The sequence below is a fragment of the Macrobrachium rosenbergii genome, chromosome 18 (assembly GCF_040412425.1).
Source record: "Macrobrachium rosenbergii isolate ZJJX-2024 chromosome 18, ASM4041242v1, whole genome shotgun sequence".
Taxonomy (NCBI): Eukaryota; Metazoa; Arthropoda; class Malacostraca; order Decapoda; family Palaemonidae; genus Macrobrachium; species Macrobrachium rosenbergii.
The window spans coordinates 3,188,778-3,208,962 of record NC_089758.1 but is presented as its reverse complement, the minus strand read 5'-3'; the positions used below and the strand labels follow the sequence as shown (position 1 = coordinate 3,208,962).

Here is a 20,185-nt window from a genome sequence, read left to right as displayed (position 1 = left end):
ACAATGGCGATTATTCCTGGCTATCTCTTTCAACAAGGTTAATGTGCTAATGAGTGTTTTTGAAAAAAGCGTGAGCAGTCTTTTTTTTTTTTTTTTTAGATGGACAAGAGGATGCACCCTGCATTTGTCGTAGAATTTCAGCACGTGACCCACGTATTTCAAGTTGTAGGCAAAATTTCGAGTTTTACTTCATAAGGTGACATTACACTGCTCTGCAAAAGGAAAGGAGCGCAACAATACACACTGCGTTAATAATAAATCGATCATGATGAGGAATGAAAAAGAAACACTTTACGAAAATAAAGTGCAGTCGTATCTAAGCATGCGCAAACACGTTCCAACTCATTTCCCAGACTTTTCTGTCTGAATGAGAAGATGAAGAGCGCGTATCCGACCGTATAGTTTTCGTAAGCTTCCTTACGCTTTGAGTCGTGTCTCTGTCTGGCGAGGTTTCAAAGAAGACTGATAAACTTTCAGGCAAACTGATAGCTGAAGATTAGCAAGTGGACATAACTATACTAATGCAAGTTATATTTATGTGGTGCAGTTAAGAAAGTAGCATTTCATAGTCAATAACCGAGCCTAAAAACCATTAAACCATTAACGATGTAGTGATGTAGGGATGGACCATTTCCTCGGCAAATTCTACGAAGGGACAGAGTAAACTGCTTCGACAAAGTCTAGTGGAAATAACAGCAGATAACTGGAAGCCATGTTTATGCATCCTTGTCTTCCATATTTTTATGGACAACACTCCCGAGCAAAAACATATAAATATATATTCTTGCCGTGACTAAAACGTTAGTTCGGCCGTTCCCGATGTCCTTGCCGTCGTCTACCTTTTCCGCTGAATTCGAGCTTAAAAATGTGAGTCTGGCACTGTTTACTTCCGGTATGCAGTAGAATGTGGATATAAACGGCTGAGCGAAGCGTTGGGCCATTCTTTAACGGTATATTACATCAGATGATGAATGAACAAAGAAAATATGGCAAGACGATAACTAACCTGAATACTAACCACTAAATTTCTTCATTTTCTTTCAATGTTCTGATAATATGAGTATTTGATACTAGCTTCCAGCAGATTTTCGTTGTGCTCAGGAGAGCTTAGATCGTTAGGAAAAGGGCACGAGCGTTTTCATTTGATTCCTGCATATTATTTGTAAGTATAAATATGCTTTTAATCAAATGGGATTGATGTAGGACCCAAGCATCCTCATTAATTTCCTAGATAAGTCAAGCACGTTTGTGGATACCATAATGCTCACATTTCTTTTATGTTGACGAATGGACGGGAATATATTCAGCTGGCCTCAGCTTTTGTTATTTGAATCTTTCAAACATGAAACTGAAAATATATGACGGGTATTATCTTTGCTATTCACTTCCTAAATTTTTTTCAGATTGTCTATGAATAAGGGGCGGGGGGAAGAGAACCATCCCACTTACTGATGGACAAATGACGAAACAGGTGATGAATAAATACGAGTCTGTCATTGAATTTCTCTCTGTTTGTTGTACTATAATGACTGAATGAAGAAAAAGATCTCTGATCTGACTGTTTACCAAATACTTCTTGTGTATTTACTGTGTTCCTAAGCAAATAAGGAGACAAATGAAGAATTTGAATGTTTTCCTTAGAATTTTTATGTACGTTTTAAGAGTTGATGAACAGAAAGAATGAAACAGGTTTACTATTGAATTCCTAAGTATTTGCGAGTGATACTCAAAAGATGGAGACGGCGAATAGTTTAGAAATCTGGGCCCTAACCTGAAGATTGCTGCATATTTCGTGTAAGAGGATGTAGAACGGGAAAATAAGTAGCCTGGTTGTTAGCGTTCTGGTTCAGTATTAACATCAACGAAAAATACTATAGGTCAGAAATACTTCCATATGATGAACGAAAAAACTGAAAGGAGGACATAATACCGTTACATGATTCTTTGGCGATGAGTACCTTGACATTTCCTGTGGGTTTATGAACAAGTAATGAACCAGGTGAAGACTTGGACCATCGACGGATAGTTTCTTGTTAATCAACTCTTCATAATTTGGATTTCAACAGAGGACTTTCGCTATTATAAATGATCCCTCTCGAGAGAGACCAGATTTGCCGAACAGCAGCACTAATGTGCAGTAAATGTGCCTCGCTGTCGAACTGCTCAGTTCCTGGGGTCTTTTATTCCTTACACCATTGGGCTGTGGAACAGTGCCCCTGAACCTCAAAAGTTCTAGGGAAGATGCAATGCATTCCATTCTTTCTGTATTTCCTCCTGTAACTTCTTTCAAATGAACACCATATTGTTTGGAAGCTTGAATTTCAAGTCAGTGGCTCGCGGAGGCTCGTTCCATATAAATGGGAGTTTATCTTCTGAATTATGAGAATGTTAATATGAGTGACTTACTACGCCTTTCTGGTGTTTGATGGATAAATGGATAAACGAATTATGGACCCGAATGGTGCTTCCTAAATATTTTCTGAGTTTTTGAACAAACGGGAAAACACAATTGGGATAAGAAGTTTGTTCATCCCTGTTGTGCAACATTGCGCATTAATTTTGATAACTTTAGCAGTGTTCTATTTTACATTCTTTATTCACATTCACCGTGCATATATTCAAAATATTTTAGGATCATTGTGTAAAGGAACATTTCTAGAAATAGAACAAATATGTGAAAACCACGATCATCAGAAGATTTATTTTTAAAGATTGGGTTAGATGCTTATTCTCTTGTTTTTACTATATCTCATTTTTGCAGAAATTAGAAACAGATAATTTGACATGCTTTAGGAATGACTGGAAACATGTCAGCTTTGTAACCTGTATGACGTATAGGGATTACCAAGGAAGAAAGTTGACGTACCCAAATACAAACCATATTTGTTTTTCTTCTGATTTTAAGAAATAACCAGGGAAACAAACGTGCACAACGTCCCTCTGTATTGACGAACATATAAGGAAACTTATAATGGACCCAAATGTTCGCCATATATTTATGTGTTTCCCGTATGTGGACAAATGGATTAGGGAAGAGACGACAGATCTGAGTCATAACATTCTATTCCATTGCAAACTTGTTTGGCGATGAAACGAAATCAGCAACAGCTGATGTTGAGCGAGCTAATACCTACCATTTACTTCTTACGTATATCCCCTGTAGTACTGGATTCATGAAGAAGCAGGCTAGGGTTCGAAAGAGTTTGCTCTTTACTTTTGAATCGTAATATGCTGCATGATGGAGAGAGGGGGGGGGACAGAGGACCCACTTAAGGATCTGACTTTAGAACAAATAAGGAGCAGATCGTAGTTTGGTTCTGTTCCGCAGTGACGCACATTCGAGCAAACTTTTCGGCGTCTAGTTCAAAAGTTTCCTCTTAATTTATACTTTATGATTATTTAAGTTGCCATTATTATTATTATTATTAATATTATTATTATATCCATTGGGTGCAAATTTTATGTAACACGCGCAATGAAATAAAGCACAAATGACAATAAGAAACAACTGAAGTTGAGCAACTGCAACAACCAAATAAATGAGTCAATAAATGAAGATCGCTTATGTAAAAAAAAAAAAACTTAAGGCATTATACCCTCCCTATTCCGCAGGTTTGCAATGAGAATGAAAATCCTCTGGTACTTGTCTCATTGGGAGGTTCAAGTCCAAGAGGTCCACACCAACCCTCTTCTTCCCTTTAACACCTTGCCACAATTTGTGCAAGGACCCGTGTATGCCTAGGGCTGACTACATGTGAACTAAACAATCCTACTAGGTGTCACCTTAAAGGAGTTCGGATGGTGACATTGCGCCAAGTCCCAGTTGCAAAAAATCATAGTTAATATTACAGGGGAAAACCGTAATTCAAGCTTTTTTTTTTATCTACAACACTATTCTAGGGTGCTACGCATATATAGAAAAAAATACGATATTCCAACAATGGAACGGAAAAATCTGAAGCTTGTGACAAAAATACTGTAATTTCTATGGGCATATAAAAACCTTAAAAATAACACTTAATATTTTAGTATTAGATCTTATGTTTGAGTTCTGAAAAGGTGAAAGAATGAATTTAGGCTAACACTACGCATTGTCAAATATGCTCAGTGAATCATGGAGTGAGAGCGTAGTATGAGATTGTAGGATGGTTGACTGTATGTGATGTCTGTTGCCAAGAGGAGAGTGTAATTGTGGTGCAGGTAGAAGTCCCGAAGCCGACTGACCACACCGCTTACCAACCTGTTCCAGATTTCTGCTAAGGCCAGTAGTCACCTCATGACTGTGCAGTCTTAATATCAAGGTCATGGTTAAAAAATAAAAGTATAATGCGTAATAGAAACATTAAAGGAAATTCGGCGAGTAGTACGTGCTTTAAAGCATATGAAAACTCACTTGATTTGGAACAGCCTTTTGGAAGCAATGCTGTCATTACAGTAAATCAGGATATTGATATTGATGAGACGGCCTAGATGTCACGAGGGTTGTCATCATCTTTCTAAGTGTTTTACTCCTCTAATCTATTATGAAAAGAATCATCAAGTTGTTTGTCCAGAACCTTTGTCCGCTAAAAAGATTTGGCATGATACCACTTGTGCCGGCAAAACCGAAATAATTTCCTACGTGAGCCTCTGGCAAAATAACGTGACGATTCTAAATGCTTTTGACTCTACTAAGAAACTGAGAATTACTTTGTGGTGCTTCGTGCTTTGGTAAGTGAAGGTGAATGAGTGACCTTGAATGGACTCATAAGATTTTGTGCCCAAGCAAGAGAGCGAATGTATTAAATTTTCGGCTAATCGTCTGAAATATTTCTGTATGGTTATCTCAGCTTTCCGGAGCAAAATATTTTTGGATAGTAAATAATCAATCCATTCTTATATCTAGGGATATCTAGACTAAACTGGTATGGTCCTTTAGCCTGGTTAGATTAAGGTGAAAACTAATTTTTTTTAATGACAAGAGAATCGGTGGTATGCTTTTTGTCTGGCATCACAACTGATATAAAGGATATTATTAGACGAAAATAGCAAACAACAGTCGATAGAATAGTTTGGAAAAGAGAAACTACAGTAATAGCATAAAATACTTTCAGTCCTGGTCCTGCATCGCCTCAGGTTGCATATATCTAGAATAGTTTGTCAGCCGAGCTGATGGTCCTCTAGGTCGTCATACAAGTTGGCAATACAGAGGTGTTGGGAGAGAGTGGTACCGGTTGGTACAATACAAACTGTCTCAAGTGACCAGTTGAGGATTTATTTTTCGTCCCTTATTTATTGGTAATCATTATTATTCCCCGTAGATATTGTGGGTCAGTTTCATTTATACAGTTTTATTAAACCTAGATATTTATCAGGGTAACATTAAATATGTACGGATGAAAAATGGTTATTTTTTCTATTATATCTCTCCATGATGCTCATGAAGTGAACCGTTTTCATAATAGGCCTATCATGGCAATAAGCAATTTTGGCCCTCAAGAGGTATAACTTCTTTCCTTGTAACAGTGCAGTTTATAATTAACGTCTACTATACTTTCCGTTTAGAAGTAGTAAATACCTTTATCCTCATTGCAAGCGAAAGGAAAAGATTATTCATCCTCATCACAGCGGTCCTCCAGGCAACACGAACTTCATGATTGTTCCCCTGCAGAGGTTACCGAGTTGCTCAATCGGCATTTCTGTGAGTGCGGAATGCGCGTCACTTCTTGATCTTTTTGACGAAAGTGTTTCTCTCTTGAGGTTTACGTTTCTACTGACGATGTTCATTATTTTCGGAGGCAAAAACAGTGACACTATAATTCAGAAGAGGCTTTGAAAAAAGTATCGAAGCAAACTTCATTCGTATATCAAGAGCAGTGAAAAAGGTGTCTTATAGCCCGACGGACGCACAGACTGACGCAATCTACAAGGAAGATTTGTCATCGCCCAGGGCGAATCTATAAACAGGAAGAAGTAAGTAGCTTCACATCCTGCAATTTTATGCATCTGCTGCTGTCCACTCAGACTGAATAAAAACAGTTTATTTTACATAGCCAAACTTGCAAGGTGAGACTGTTAGCCCTTGTTGTGCACTTTTACACACACACACACACACACACACACACACACACACAAGAATAAACAGCACAATGGAAGTGCTACCTTTGCACTTTAAATACTGAACCGTGTATGAACACTGGTGCAGCCAATGTCCATATCATTAACAATTTTATATTCAAAGACTACTCATCAATGGCGTGTTGAGAACTGTACACTCACTGCACCAGTCACCTCTACCCCGCAGGCACTCTCGTGCTTCCTGGATGTTAAGAGTCCTTTCTTCCTAACACCTCTTTCACACCTTCTAGCCTTTCCTCCCTCCCCATTATTTCTGAATTACATACTCGTTGCACCAACCTATCGGACGCTATTCTTGGCACATGACCAAACCATCTCAGACCACTCTGAGCCATCATTTCGTCCTTGCTAAACTATGCCGTTATGTATCTCCACATTCCTCACCCTTGCAGTTCTTCATACATCTCTTCTACTACGCAAACAATTTGTCTTAAAACGCTGCCTTGGCTTCCATAGACATTCCAGGTCTAGTAACAGTTTTACACACACGCACCTTGCAACCTTCCTTGCTTATCCTCAAACTAAAATAATCCTAAAATCACCGTTCTGTTTGCTTCCAAATACTGTAAGGATCAACCGCTTCCATCCTCCCATCATCTCTAATATGCATAAAGCATATTAGCCTAAGCTTCAATCAAGAGAAAACTCGGTTTTGGAAAAAATACCTTTGTGAACCGTAAATGGTTTCTCGAAAAGACTTGTGGAAAAAATACCTTTGTGAACCGTAAATGGTTTCTCGAAAAGACTTGTGGAAAAAATACCTTTGTGAACCGTAAATGGTTTCTCGAAAAGACTTGTTTACAAGAGACTAATTAAGGCCTTACTGAGGCGAGAACCAAAGCTTCTCGTGAAGTCATCGCTTGCAAGAGTACTTGGGCGTTTCCCAAAGGTATAAAAGCAGAAAGGATGATCGATCTGTTCAATACAGCAATTACACCTGTTCCCATTTATCGACTAAGCCTCAGAATCTCTCATAAAATATCCCATTGTTCAATGGAATGAAGATTCCCTGTACAGAATCGAGTGTCACACTTCTTTTAACGTGCTTTTTTCCATTTTTGTATTGGGGTAAGCTCGATGCCTTCTTTGAAGGACTTTGATTTGGCTTTGGGATAGACCTTATTCTCGTTCGGCTGCCCTGCCTGACACCGCTTAGACCCCGGTAGCGTATACATGTATTGTACCAGTCACCAGCTCCCTTTCTCCCAGCAGCGAGGAGACGTTGCGCGGTTAGGTCGACAGTTCGAGACGTGTGAGGTGTCTGTTATGTTTTTAGATGTTGGAGTGTGTCACACAAGAATAAGTAATGTTATTCAAAGCGCTGCTGATATTCAGTTCTCAAAATGCTCACTCCATCGACCCAAGACTATATTCACTTCAGACAACATCTCTCCACTGTATCTTTTATTTTTCAGAGCCGTTTGCTCAGTAACCTGTGTTTCCTACATTCTCATCACTATTCACAGTACTTGCCTTATTGTTCTCTCACATATCCTTCTTGACTGCGCTATCCAGAAAGTTAAGTATACCTTAGTTTAACCGGACCACTGAGCTGATTAACAGCTCTCCTAGGGCTAGTCCAAAGGATTAGATTTATTTTACATGGCTAAAAACCAATTGGTTACCTAAGAACGGGACCTACAGCTTATTGTGGAATCCGAACCACATTATACCGAGAAATGAATTTCTATCACCAGAAATATATTCCTCTAATTCTTCATTGGCCAGTCAGAGAATCGAATGCGGGGCCAGCAGGAACTACTGCACTATCCAACTTCCTCTATACCTGTATATCATTTTCTCATCTGTTATGGAATTGCACCTCAGGTAATCTTTTTTCCTTTACTAAATCTGTAACTTCATCATCACAACACTTAATGTTTTTATCTCTCTACACCCTTAATACACATCTGTGCAGTTTTATAAGTTCCATATCTATCTATCTACCTGTCTATCTATCTATCTATCTTTATATATACATACATACAAACACACGCACACATATAAACATATTTATATATACTGTATATACATATATATATATAATTTTATATATATATATAAATATCATATATATATATATATATATATATATATATATATATATATATATATATATATATATATATATATATATGTGTGTGTGTGTGTGTGTGTGTATGTGTGTGTCTGTGTGTGAGTGTGCGTGTGTATAAAATGATTGTGATGGTGTAGTTACATGTAAGGAAGATTTTTATTTGTTTTATTTTTCTTAGTCTGTCTTCATTGCTATACGAGCGGGCGGAGAATATGTAGATAAAAGATTTATACCTTCTTTTACAAAACTGACCTTCATTATAAGTGCTCAAGGTTGCGCTTTCACAGGAGGGTAGTCAAAATTGTGGCGAATATTTTACCGAGGATAAATTTACCGTGCGGAAGTGTGACGAGACATATACATGCTTTGAGACAAACAAGTATTGCAGTTTCACTGACGCAGAGGAAATATCTACTAATATAGATGGTGCTAATAAAGAACAAGCAATGTCAGGTGGTTCTCCTAACTCATGTGCAACATAAACAATAAGGAAGTTTTAAGAATTTTAAAGTTATCTCTTTAGAAACCCTGCTGATAGGAGCAGACTTGTTCATTAGGAGTGAAAACTTCTGCCTTGATGCTTCAGTGCCGGTAAGAAAAAGTTCAGGTTTCGGCACAGAGGCTGACTTAATTCTTTTAGATCAAGTGGCGAAATATGGTGAAAATGACGGTAGTAGGAATGGGGATGAAACAGATGAAGGTACAGCAACCCCTTTCATTCCTTTTACTGTACCTCCATTCATATCTTTCTTCCCTTTCTTAAGAATCATTTCATAGTGAAACTGCCAGGTTTTCCTCCTGCTACACCTTCCAGACCTACTGGCTCTCAATTTCCTTTCCAGCGCTAAATGACCTCATAGGTTCCAGTGCTTTGCCTTCGGCCTAAATTCTATATTCCATTCCATTCAAGGGTTCCTAAAGGTAAAGACATGCTAGTCAATTCTCAGAAGGAGAATAAAGAATTAATATATTTTTAAGAATGAAGTGAATGATGAAATAGATAATTTTAGAAAGGAACAGCTCGTAGTCGAGAGAGGAACTTTAAACAGGATAGAAAAGAGATGCATATGCTTTATTTAAGAATCTTCGCTTTTTAGGCGTCTCTTTGCTGCCAAGGAAAGGATATATTATATTAAGGTGGTAGAATTGTTTCATTTGGAACTTTTTACATATATATTAGTCTTTGTTGAATCTGCCTTTCGTCTTGATAGGGAAAGACCTTTTGCCAACTTAACTAGCTTTGAGAAAGTATTGTTTTCAATTCTAGCAAATTTTGGTTGGTGGAAATTGTTAACACAGAATTGTTTTGACTTGTAGAAAATCCTAGTGGGTAAAAAACGTTTTGGTAGAAAGGGCTGTAGAGATTCACGGTCTAATTTCTGCTGGTTTATAGTATCACCGATTGAGGATAAGGATAATCCTACTGACCTCATTTTTCAAAGGTTCAGGTTTTGTTTTTGTATCAAGGCTTTAGTGGCAATTAAAGTCGGCCATGGTGGTCTGAGTCACTTATTGCCTCCAACTAAGGGGATATAAGATGCCTCCCTTTTACGGGAAAGACGATTTGGCTGGGTGTTTGCCCGCTGAATCCTCTGCTGTTTTTAATTCTGAAAGATGAAATTAAATAAATAAGGTCTATAATTTGAAGGCTCTTTTTAATAAGATGTCATCTTTCTTGTCTCATTGTATATTGGCTATGTTTCCTTGTATTCAGAAGGTTGCTTACTTTCAGAAGATTGCTGCCGCCTCAACTAATGGTGATTCCCTTCCCTAAGGTTGTTCATTGCTCAGCCTAGGGCACTTTTTTGGACAATACGGAACTATTGCAAGCCTGGAGTTTTTTTTAACTGAGTCATAAGCATAGATACCCTATTTTGATTCTTTCCAGTCACGTTGCTAAACTTGTAGGTTTCTTCTATCATAGTTTTATTGAACAAGCTGGTGTTAATACTCTTTTGTCATCTTTTAAAAGTCAGCATTCGATTGTGGGATTAAGGACTCTGGGAAAAACAGCTTGAGTCCTTTAACCTGCAAGTAGCCCTCTGCACCCATAGTTAAGGGTGAAAACTTTTCTTCCTTTACGATCATTGGTTAAGATTTCATCCGTTATTTTATTTTGATTTGCCTCCTAAGAAATTGTACATTTGGCTTTTAACCGTTTGATGGTTCCATCTGCCCACATGAAAGTTACCGAAAGCATTATCTGCCTTTGATTTCTGATTGGCTACTTAAATGTTTGTGTTATGGTGTGAGCTTACTTTCGTGCTTTACTCTGACCTTTGTGTAGCTAGTCTGGTACAGAACGAAACCTTTAGGTAAGGTGTAGTTTGGAGACCCACAAATAGTTGCTTCCAAAAACTCAACAAAGTTGAATAGATGGGAAAGGCTGACCTTACAAGGAAAAGAAGTTCAATTTACTCCCAACTGCCTAGCTTGTTAGACATCTATATAAAAAAAAAGGCCTTAAACGTATACCCTTTGCTTTTAAGCAAAATTTATAATTCCACGTCTCCTTTGTATCCGAGGAGGTCTATAGGTTTCATTGTGGTGATATGATGAATTCCATACCACAAATATTATGAAATTTTTTTTATAAATACCAGTACATCGGCAGGTAATATATGCACTGGAGAAAAATATTTCACTTTTACTAACATGGTTGTGCCCATCATTGAAGCTGGTTAAAATGATATGAGTTTCCATTTGTGTTATCCACAGTGCTTAACAATACACAGCCTACTTCTTTACAACTGTGTTATGGTCGATAGAAAAAATATGACACAAATTCTAGACCACTTGATCTTTTTATTTTTGCAACACATATACCAATCGAATTTACCATTTCATGACCAAATGCCTATTAAGATCGTTCGGTTAATCTCAGTTTGCAGTTTCATATACACTATCAACCATTAAAATTTCTGTTTTGGACTGGATTTGATACATGAAGTACCAAATATCACTTAATTTTTAAAATATTCTCAATCAACTTTTTTTGGGGAGATTCGGGACACATTTGGTACCTCGGGTGGATTTGAAGATACCCTCTTGCATTAGGGCCAACAGATGATAGTTGCCATAGGGTCAGGCTTGAATTGTGATCACTTGGAGTGCAACCCTACTCTCCCCTGAGAAATATTTCTTTACTCTTATAGAGTTCTCAGGTTTTTGGCAGAATTCTGTGTTATGTGATGTTACGAGCACTTTAGGCGATATTCAATATCATTTGACTTTAAAAAGTTAAGTATACCCTAGTTTAACCAGACCACTGAGCTGATTAACAGCTCTCCTAGGGCTGGCCCGAAGGATTAGGCTTATTTTACGCGTCTAAGAACCAACTGGTTACCTAGCCACGGGACCTACAGCTTATTGTGGAATCCGAACCACATTAAAGCGAGAAATGAATTTCTATCACCCGAAATAAACTCCTCTACTTCTTCTTTGGCCGGCCGGAGAATCGAACGTGGGCCTAGGAGAGTGCTAGCCGAGTACGATATCGACCCAACCAATGAAGAACTGGGTGACAGATATGTCAGAATAGGGTTAGTGTCTGGGTGGGATGTATTCATTTGGAACAAGCCCCTGTTATCCTATAAATATCCATTATTATAAGATTTCCCTCTTTTTCATTGGTTATAATGGAATGCATCCTAACCGAATACCCGGGGACTAAAGTAGGCCTACTCACCTAAGGCCCTTTTCCAAAGGCTTCCTTCTTGGCCAACTTCCATAAGCTTTATTTCAAAAGGGAACTTTCACTAGCGCCTCTTGCGTCTGCATCCCATGCACTACAGTCATAGTCAGTGAACCTTCAGGCTAGTTGCTTGCTGCTGTAGTGCGTGCTACTCACTTTGCAGAGCATCAGCATCCAGATTCAAATAGGGTGAACCTTTGTCACATTATTCAGAACCAAAAGTGTTGCATTCCTTAGTATGATTGTGGTTGGGAAAGTTCAAAAGGCCATTGACAGAAATGCCATGTACCATTACCAAGTTTTCCAGACCAAAATGGTGCTCATTATACATATCACTGTCAGTTTATATTGTCATTGGTTATTTTTTTTTATTTATTTTCGAAAATAAGCGGTCTGTTCTGTGGAAGCTTGCTCTCTAAGTCAAGGACATTTTAGGTTTATTCACTTTGATGTTTACTGTAATGATGACAATATTATAAAAAAAAAGCTTTTTTTACAATATATCTTTTCCTCTTTTGAGACTCAAAATGTTTAACCTTCCAGTACTTTTCAAGTCTACTGGGTTAAAGTTCACTTGCTCCATCTCCTTCTGATTATTGACTCAGAGAATTACGTCTTATAATAATAATAATAATAATAATAATAATAATAATAATAATGATAATAATAATACTTATTCACCTTCAGATGATGATAATTCGATAAACGCATCTATTTCTTCCGATGCCTCCGTGAAATGTGTTACAACTTTTCAACTTGCGTTCGATTGAAAACGCCACTGCGGTTCTAATATGATATCCTGCAATGTCATTCACTCATCTAGCCCATACTGTCTGGACTGAACTAGTGCGCTGGCACAACCCACAAGTGGGAAGGTCATAACCAGATCATTTTCATTGCTAAGGCTGTCGCCTTCCTCCCTTGGGTACGTTCTTTGACTTACATGTGGTTGTTGGATAATGGCCTCGCGCCAGCATGGGCTTCTCCCATATTACAGCTTAGATATGTGGTTTCATCACTGTGTATTCTGATGAGATAGACATTTATGCAGACAAAGTCTCGGAGAAGAAAAGACTAAAATAAAATACCAACTTCAACTATTGTAAATGGCAACATATTGGTCAATACGTTATATTCAAAATGTATATATAAGTAAAAACTTGAGCGTAAGTTATAAAACTCATCATTCATTTTTTCGGTGGCTCGTCATACAAGTTGGTATTACTTAATGGATGGGGTGGGAGGTGGGGGGTCTGTTTACGGTTGGTGCCTGGGAGCTTGTTACTGACGCCAGATCCTTGACTATTGTGTGGTGGTGCCCGGCATCTACAATTTATGTCAGAGGTACGATGTTTACTCCGTCCGTCACTGAATGCAGTTCATTTGCAAACATTTTTTTCCCATAATTCGTGAAGAGATGGTTACTTCAACGAATGATTAATCAGGGCATTGAACTTTACCATTTGATTGTATGTGAAATGATTAATAATTCTTAACAAGTGATGAAGATAAATGCTAAATCATTTCCCTCTGATGCTTATAATGTAACGACGTAATCATTATGCCCAGGAGGAGTAAACTTAATTTAGTTTTTCCTCTGTATCACTCAAACTGTTTGCCAAATTTGGCCGCTGTATTTATTATTTGGTCTGTATATTTCTTACTAAGCGGCTAGCAGGGATTCCTGCAGATTTTGATTGCGGTTAATTGCCGGTTTCCGTTAACATTTTAGTAAGACCAGAATAATAATTGTCTCCTAAGCAAATAAAAATTATCAGTTTGATTAATACTTGTAAATATAATTTGGAGATTGACAAAGATTGTTTCATCTGGTTATCTCCGTAGTTCCCGAAGGGAGGGACTAGATAAACGAGTTGCTTAGTGGCTATTTTGATGGCTCGAAGGTAGAAGTATATTATCATCAGTTCTCGTTCGTAGCAAGTTACGAAAGAAGTCTCATCTCGGGACGTTTGTGTTGACAAAGTCTGTGTAAATCCTTTTGCCAAGAGTAAACGCAGTCGACGTCTGCATTGCCAAAAAAAGGAAAAGTAGCATCTACGATTTCACCACAAGATGTGCAATTCTGTGTAGTCTACGAAGGATATTTGCGAGGCGAATCTACAAACAGGAAGAATAAGTAAGTGGTTTGACATCCTGTTAGTCTTTTTATCAGCCATTGGCACGAAGGCTCAGTCCAAAAAAATAAATAGAAGTGAATTGTAGACTTGTGTGGCTAGAACTTGCAGAGCAAAACTGTAAGTCCTGACTAACCTATTAACGCTTACACAAACTTACGAAGCATATGCTCATACACACGCTCCCACGTACACATGCAAAAGTGCACTTATGTGTATGTATATATATATATATATATATATATATATATATATATATATATATATATATATATATATATATATATGTGTGTGTGTGTGTGTATGTATGTATGGTATAGTCATTTATTTAGGTAAATTACATTCCCGTGCAAATTTGTTTTTATGTATCAGAGATACATTAACACGTTTGTGCATAAATATACAATTTCTGCATGAATACGTACAATTTTTTCTGCAAGGTTTTATGCCGTATAATTATGTGATTCTTGCCTTTATTCCAGTGTAATAACTTAAGAACCAGTGCTACTGAACAGCAAGTATCTGCAGAAGGAACCATTATTGTTTTTTTATTACCATTAACATATTTGTAATGATCAGACTGTAGGGCAGATTGGAATCTCCACGTATGTTTACTAGACATAGGCGTAAATTAAAAAAAAAAAAAAGAATTGAAAGCATCCTATTCGTTTGTAGTTTTCTGTAAAAGGAAGCTATTGAGATGGCTATTTGCCTGTCCGTCCGCACTTTTTCTGTCCGCCCTCAGATCTTAAAAAGTACTGAGGCTAGAGGGCTGCAAATTGGTATGTTGATCATCCACCTTCCAATCATCAAACATACCAAATTGCAGCCCTCTAGTCTCAGTAGTTTTCATTTTATTTAAGGTTAAAGTTAGCCATGATGGTGCTTCTGGCAACGCTATAAGACAGGCCACCACCGAGCTGTGGCTGAAAGTTTCATGGGCCACGGCTCATACAGCATTATACCGAGACCACCGAAAGGTAGATGTATTTTCGGTGGTCTTGATTATACGCTGCACAGAAAACTCGATTGCGCCGCAACAGAAGTGTGGGTAACACCATGAAACGCTTGTTCCCACATCACTGTCAATTTGTAACTGATTTCGAGACTCTCACCTTGAAACTGCGTCAGGTTTTCAAGGTCAAACCGCATAAGAAACAGAAATTACTCCTTAATACCACTGAAATCTTCTTAATAATCAAATTACTGAAAAGACGTTAGTTTCGTGATACAAGTGCAATAGAGCACTATGTCTATAGAATAAAATGAAAGCATTCCATTTCTTTAGTTCCTCGTTGGACGAGTCGGTAGAGTTCTCGGCTAGGCCCGAGTTCGAGTATCCGGCCGGCCAATGAAGAAATAGAGGAGTTTATTTCTGGGGATAGAAACTCATTTCTCGGTATAATGTGGTTGGATTCCACAAGAAGCTGTAGGTCCCGTTGGTAGGTAACCAATTGGTTCTTAGCCATGTAAAATAAGTCTAATCCTTCGGGCCAGCCTTAGGAGAGCTGTTAATCAGCTCAGTGTTCTGGTTAAACTAAGGTATACTTAACTTTTTATTCCATTTCTTTTATTATTTTTGTGGACTGGAGAGCTAAATTTATTTGTTTTTTTTTTTATTTTTATGGGAATTGTTCCATGATACATGCAATACTCGGCAACTATCCTTCCCCCAATTATGACCTTGTTGTGTTGCTAACTTCGAAGTTCTGCTTTTCAGTTATAGAAGTTATTCAAGATTAAAAGTGTGGATAATAATAATAATAATAATAATAATAATAATAATAATAATAATAATAATAATAATAATAATTAAACTGTAGCTCATCTGAAGCCTACTTAACTATGATGCCAAAATGAGCAACTTAGCCACGCAAAGATTAAACTCTTAAAGGCGAAGTAATTTTCCTTGTTCCACCTGGTAATCATGAGAGCTTGGAGCACCTCTACTGTGACAAATTAAATTGGTAAGCAAAGAACATAGCCTCCACAGCTTCTGTGTTACAGTGGTCCACAGCCCTCTGGATAGAGACTAGCGGTACCCCACAAGAGTGTGAATTAAAAAGATGAATCAGTTAACCTTAAAGAAGAGAGAGAAAGAGAGATTAGTGTTAAAAGACGTATCTGTTTTTTAAATATTTCACATTATAATATGTGAACACACTAAAAAACGGCCCCCCCTTTTTTTTAAGTACATAGATATGTTGACGAATTTTACTGAAAGGCAGACGCATACTGGCAGTTACCAGCAGACCACCAGCCATCTTTTACGTAGGCACCCCAAGGGCTCTTTCAGTATGAGTTAGCCAGATGATTCCGGCCCGGCTTGTATGGGATATACGTTTCCTGAAAAAATAGGAGATAGATGCAACACTTCATTAGTGGTTTTGGTCCAGATGGAATGGCTTGCCCACTAGAAATGGCTGATCAGTGATTTTAAAAGTATTTCAGCTTATCAACGTGAAGCCTCTTGTGGGCAAAGATTACCGGACAAAGGAAATGATTATTGAGGAACGAGTCTGGCGTTTCATGACCATAATTCGTTGTCAGGGACAAGGTCTGAGTGTCGATAGATGACTGGAGTCCTATTTTTGTGGAAGTGGAAAGTCCTGGCGAGGTATCAGAGGACAGATTTGTGTCTTACTTCTTTGATTTTAAAGGAGACCAGTGCATGACGCTGACAAAGTTGTGCAGAAGGGAATTCATAAAAGTAACGATCTTATTCCCAACTTCTATCAGCAATGGCAAAAAATGGTCAAGAGGAATTTCTCTTCTATCAAAAGGAGGCGAGAGTGAGTGCTTCTGGTGAACTGAACAACTAGCTTCCTGGAGCAGGCTGCTACTGAACGGTCATTTTACAGGTTGCTCGAGGGAGATTTTGCCATGGTGTCTTAACCATGGCGGGCATTAATAATAATAAAAAAAAACTTTATTTTATTACTCGCTCTAAGTTTGCCAGGGTTTTCTTGCTTTGTTTGTAAGTGTTGCTGGTATTCCAGTATCATGAGGAGCAACTCAAAAATATGTTATCCTTTTCCACATATTTCAAATTTTATATCAGACCACTGTCACTTTTCCTTACTTTTCTATGCATTCATAAAAAAAGAATGAGTTTAACGAAAAGTCATACAATCAAAAATCCAAATTAGAATGATGAAAATTTAATTTTGATTTACTATCGATCTTAGCAAAATGGAGAAGCTAGGCATTCATATTACGCTCTGTCCGTGAATTGTAGCGGGAAGTACACTGAAAAATCAAAACCGGAGGTATTTTATTTTCTTTATAAAGGGTCATACGGTTCTTTTTTAAGTTACTCTTGTGTGTTCATTAGTCGTAAAACTCTTATTTGTTGTTCAGAAAGTTATTCAAACTGAAATGAGTTACGTTTCTATGGTTAAAAATATTTTATATCTAACAGAAGACAATGTACTGTAAAAGTACGTTTATGAAATACTGACATTAACAGAGTTCTTGTTTAACAGCACCAAACTGTTATGTTTGCTTTTGAAATAGAAAACGATTTTTTCTCATGCAGAAAAATTGATTTTTATAATTTTCTTTCACAGTGGGTAACTCCCAGCAAACTCACGGATCAGTGACGAAGAGATTGATAACAGAAGACAATATTAACGTTGCTTTACAGAAGGCTAAGGGCTCTGGTGCTCGTATTGTCTCATGGACCGTCAAGAATTTTACGGCTAAAGGTGACAATTATGTCTCTGTCGTGACTAGCGTTGAAATAAAGTACCAACTGAACGGCAGCGAATATTCTGCTTCTTTCATCGCTAAACTTGGAGCCCCGCAATCAACCAAGACTTTCAGCGAGAGCATAGATTACGCCTTCGTGAAGGAATGCAGAGTTTATGAGGAAATCGTCCCTCTCTTGAATGAGGAGCTGATTTCTCGTGGCCTCCAGCGTCTGAGAGTTCCAGAGTGTTACTACGCTACATATGAGCCTGGAGACCAAGTTATTTATTTAGAAGACTTGAGAACTCGTGGATTTCAAACTCGTGAACGCAAAGCCCCGTTAGACAAGGCTCACACCACTCTAGTGCTCCAGGAAATGGCCAGATTACACGCTGCATCTTTGTTGCTTCAGAGAAGGGATGGCTGTGACCGTCTCGATGTAAAATTTCCATATCTTGGAAAAGATTGCTTTGATGTAACTGAGGATGTTAAAAAAATGGCTGCAGGTCTGCTGGATAAGCATATACATGAAACAATCATTGCCTTGAAAGAGTTTGAAGGTTACCAGAAGGCCATTCAATGGTTAACAGACCTCATACCGCATGCTTACGAGACATGGATGGGGCAGCTGGACAACAAAACGAAATTCGCTGTCATTTGTCATGGTGACTGCTGGAATAACAATATTCTTTTCAGGTAGTAAATCTTTGTTTGTATTAGTCCTAAGTCTTATGAACTAATCTGGAAATTCCTTAACTTTACTTGAATATGTCCTTCAGCGTTGACGACTTTCAATAATGATCAAAAGAAGATTCTCAGTAAGGACGTTTTGCTCTTCATTTAAAGAAACAGTGAACCATGAAAGCACAAATAAGAGCATTTGGAAATTCAAGGGTACTTTTTCTTCCACTTAATCTGGTATTGCTGCGTATGTATATATATAAATGTATATACTGTATATGTATATACATATGTATATATATATATATGTATGTATATGTATATATATGCAACAGTTCCATATTATAAAGTGGAAGAAAAATTACTATTGGATTTCCAAATTCTATTATTTGCTCTTTCATGGCTTACTGTTTCTTTGCTTTAAGCAAATGCTAATTCGAAAATAAAAGTTTTTAATCCTAAGTATAATCTCGCATAAGTTGGAAAGTCTTTTTTTTTTTTTTCTTATAGCAAATTTTACGAAGCACATAAAATTGTGGCAAGTTCCTTTACCTTAAATTAGTTGTTGAATTTGCATTGACGAACAGAAGATTTTACTTTAACTGACTGCAATCATAGCGAATAAAAGGTTCTGATACGATTCCCCATTAACCACAGGTATGACGACCAAGGAAACCCCATTGAGGCGATGTTGGTTGATCTGCAGCTTCTTCGCTCCGCTTCTCTCGCAGCTGACATCCAGTTGCTGTTCTGTATCAGCCTAACGGGTCACGAGAGGAAATCGAACCTCGATTACTACTTAGATGTTTACTATGGATCCTTCAAGACTGTCATGGATTCTGGGGGATTAGCCATGCCTTTCACCAGAGGCGAACTCGCGGATGAATACGAAAGCAAACACCTTTATGGCCTATTCTGGGCAATGGCGTTTTTGCCCGCCATCCTCAGTGAAAGCGAGGACATCCCAGATGAGTTCTACACCGACGACTTACTCGCAGCATCCGAAGGACCTTCCGGCTGCAGTGCTCCTCAGGACACCGACGGAGAGTCCGCCGGTTCTTCCGATGAATGAGAAAGAAAAGGAGGAGTTTCTCCTCAAGTTCAAAAAGAATCCAGATCTGACGTCGCGTTTCCTTTCTCTCTTTGATGACATCGTAGGAAACGGGGAGAATGTATCGTGATGTACAGTGGTTTCTCTGACTTCATGAAATTCCTTTTTCCCCTCTTGCACTGACCCCCTTAAATTTGATTGTATTCCACGCCAATTGTTAACCGAAAATAACTTTAATTTTCTTTCAGGAAGTATGCTGAGAACAATAAAAAGGAAACAGAGTATCTACTGAGATATATTTCCTTGTATTTCCTTCCATTTCAGATGCTAGAAATCTAGTCTTATTCACGTGACTCTGAGCTCTCGAGTGCACCAACAACTGCTAATTTGATGCAGTTGGTTTCAGGATTCTTTAGGAGGCCACTGAAATTTCTCCTGGCGTTAATCAAATCAAGATCTGTCTTATTACCCTCACAGATACCTGTAATGGAAAGTAACTGAAGAAGTATCATACCATAACATACAGGGCACACATACACACACACATGTATATCATATATATATATATATATATATATATATATATATATATATATATATATATATATATATATATATATATATATATATATATATATATATATATATATATATATATATATATATATATATATATATATATGTGTGTGTGTGTGTGTGTGTGTGTGTGTTTGTGTGTGTGTTAGGAAACACAGAACTGT

The 20,185-nt window shown here is 37.7% G+C and overlaps 1 protein-coding gene across 2 annotated transcripts; it reads left to right on the top strand.

Moving 5' to 3' along the window:
• The first annotated feature begins 5,157 nt into the window (after positions 1-5,157).
• Positions 5,158-19,727, top strand: LOC136848039 (uncharacterized). 2 transcript variants are annotated; one of them, XM_067120104.1, is made up of 3 exons: positions 5,158-5,952; positions 17,593-18,409; positions 19,052-19,727. In XM_067120104.1, coding segments are annotated over exons 1-3 (1,233 nt in total). In that variant the 5' UTR covers positions 5,158-5,951; the 3' UTR covers positions 19,467-19,727. The 2 variants fall into 2 exon arrangements, with proteins under 2 accessions (XP_066976205.1, XP_066976204.1); XM_067120103.1 differs by lacking the exon at positions 5,158-5,952 and adding an exon at positions 13,509-14,025.
• Positions 19,728-20,185: the final 458 nt, after the last annotated feature.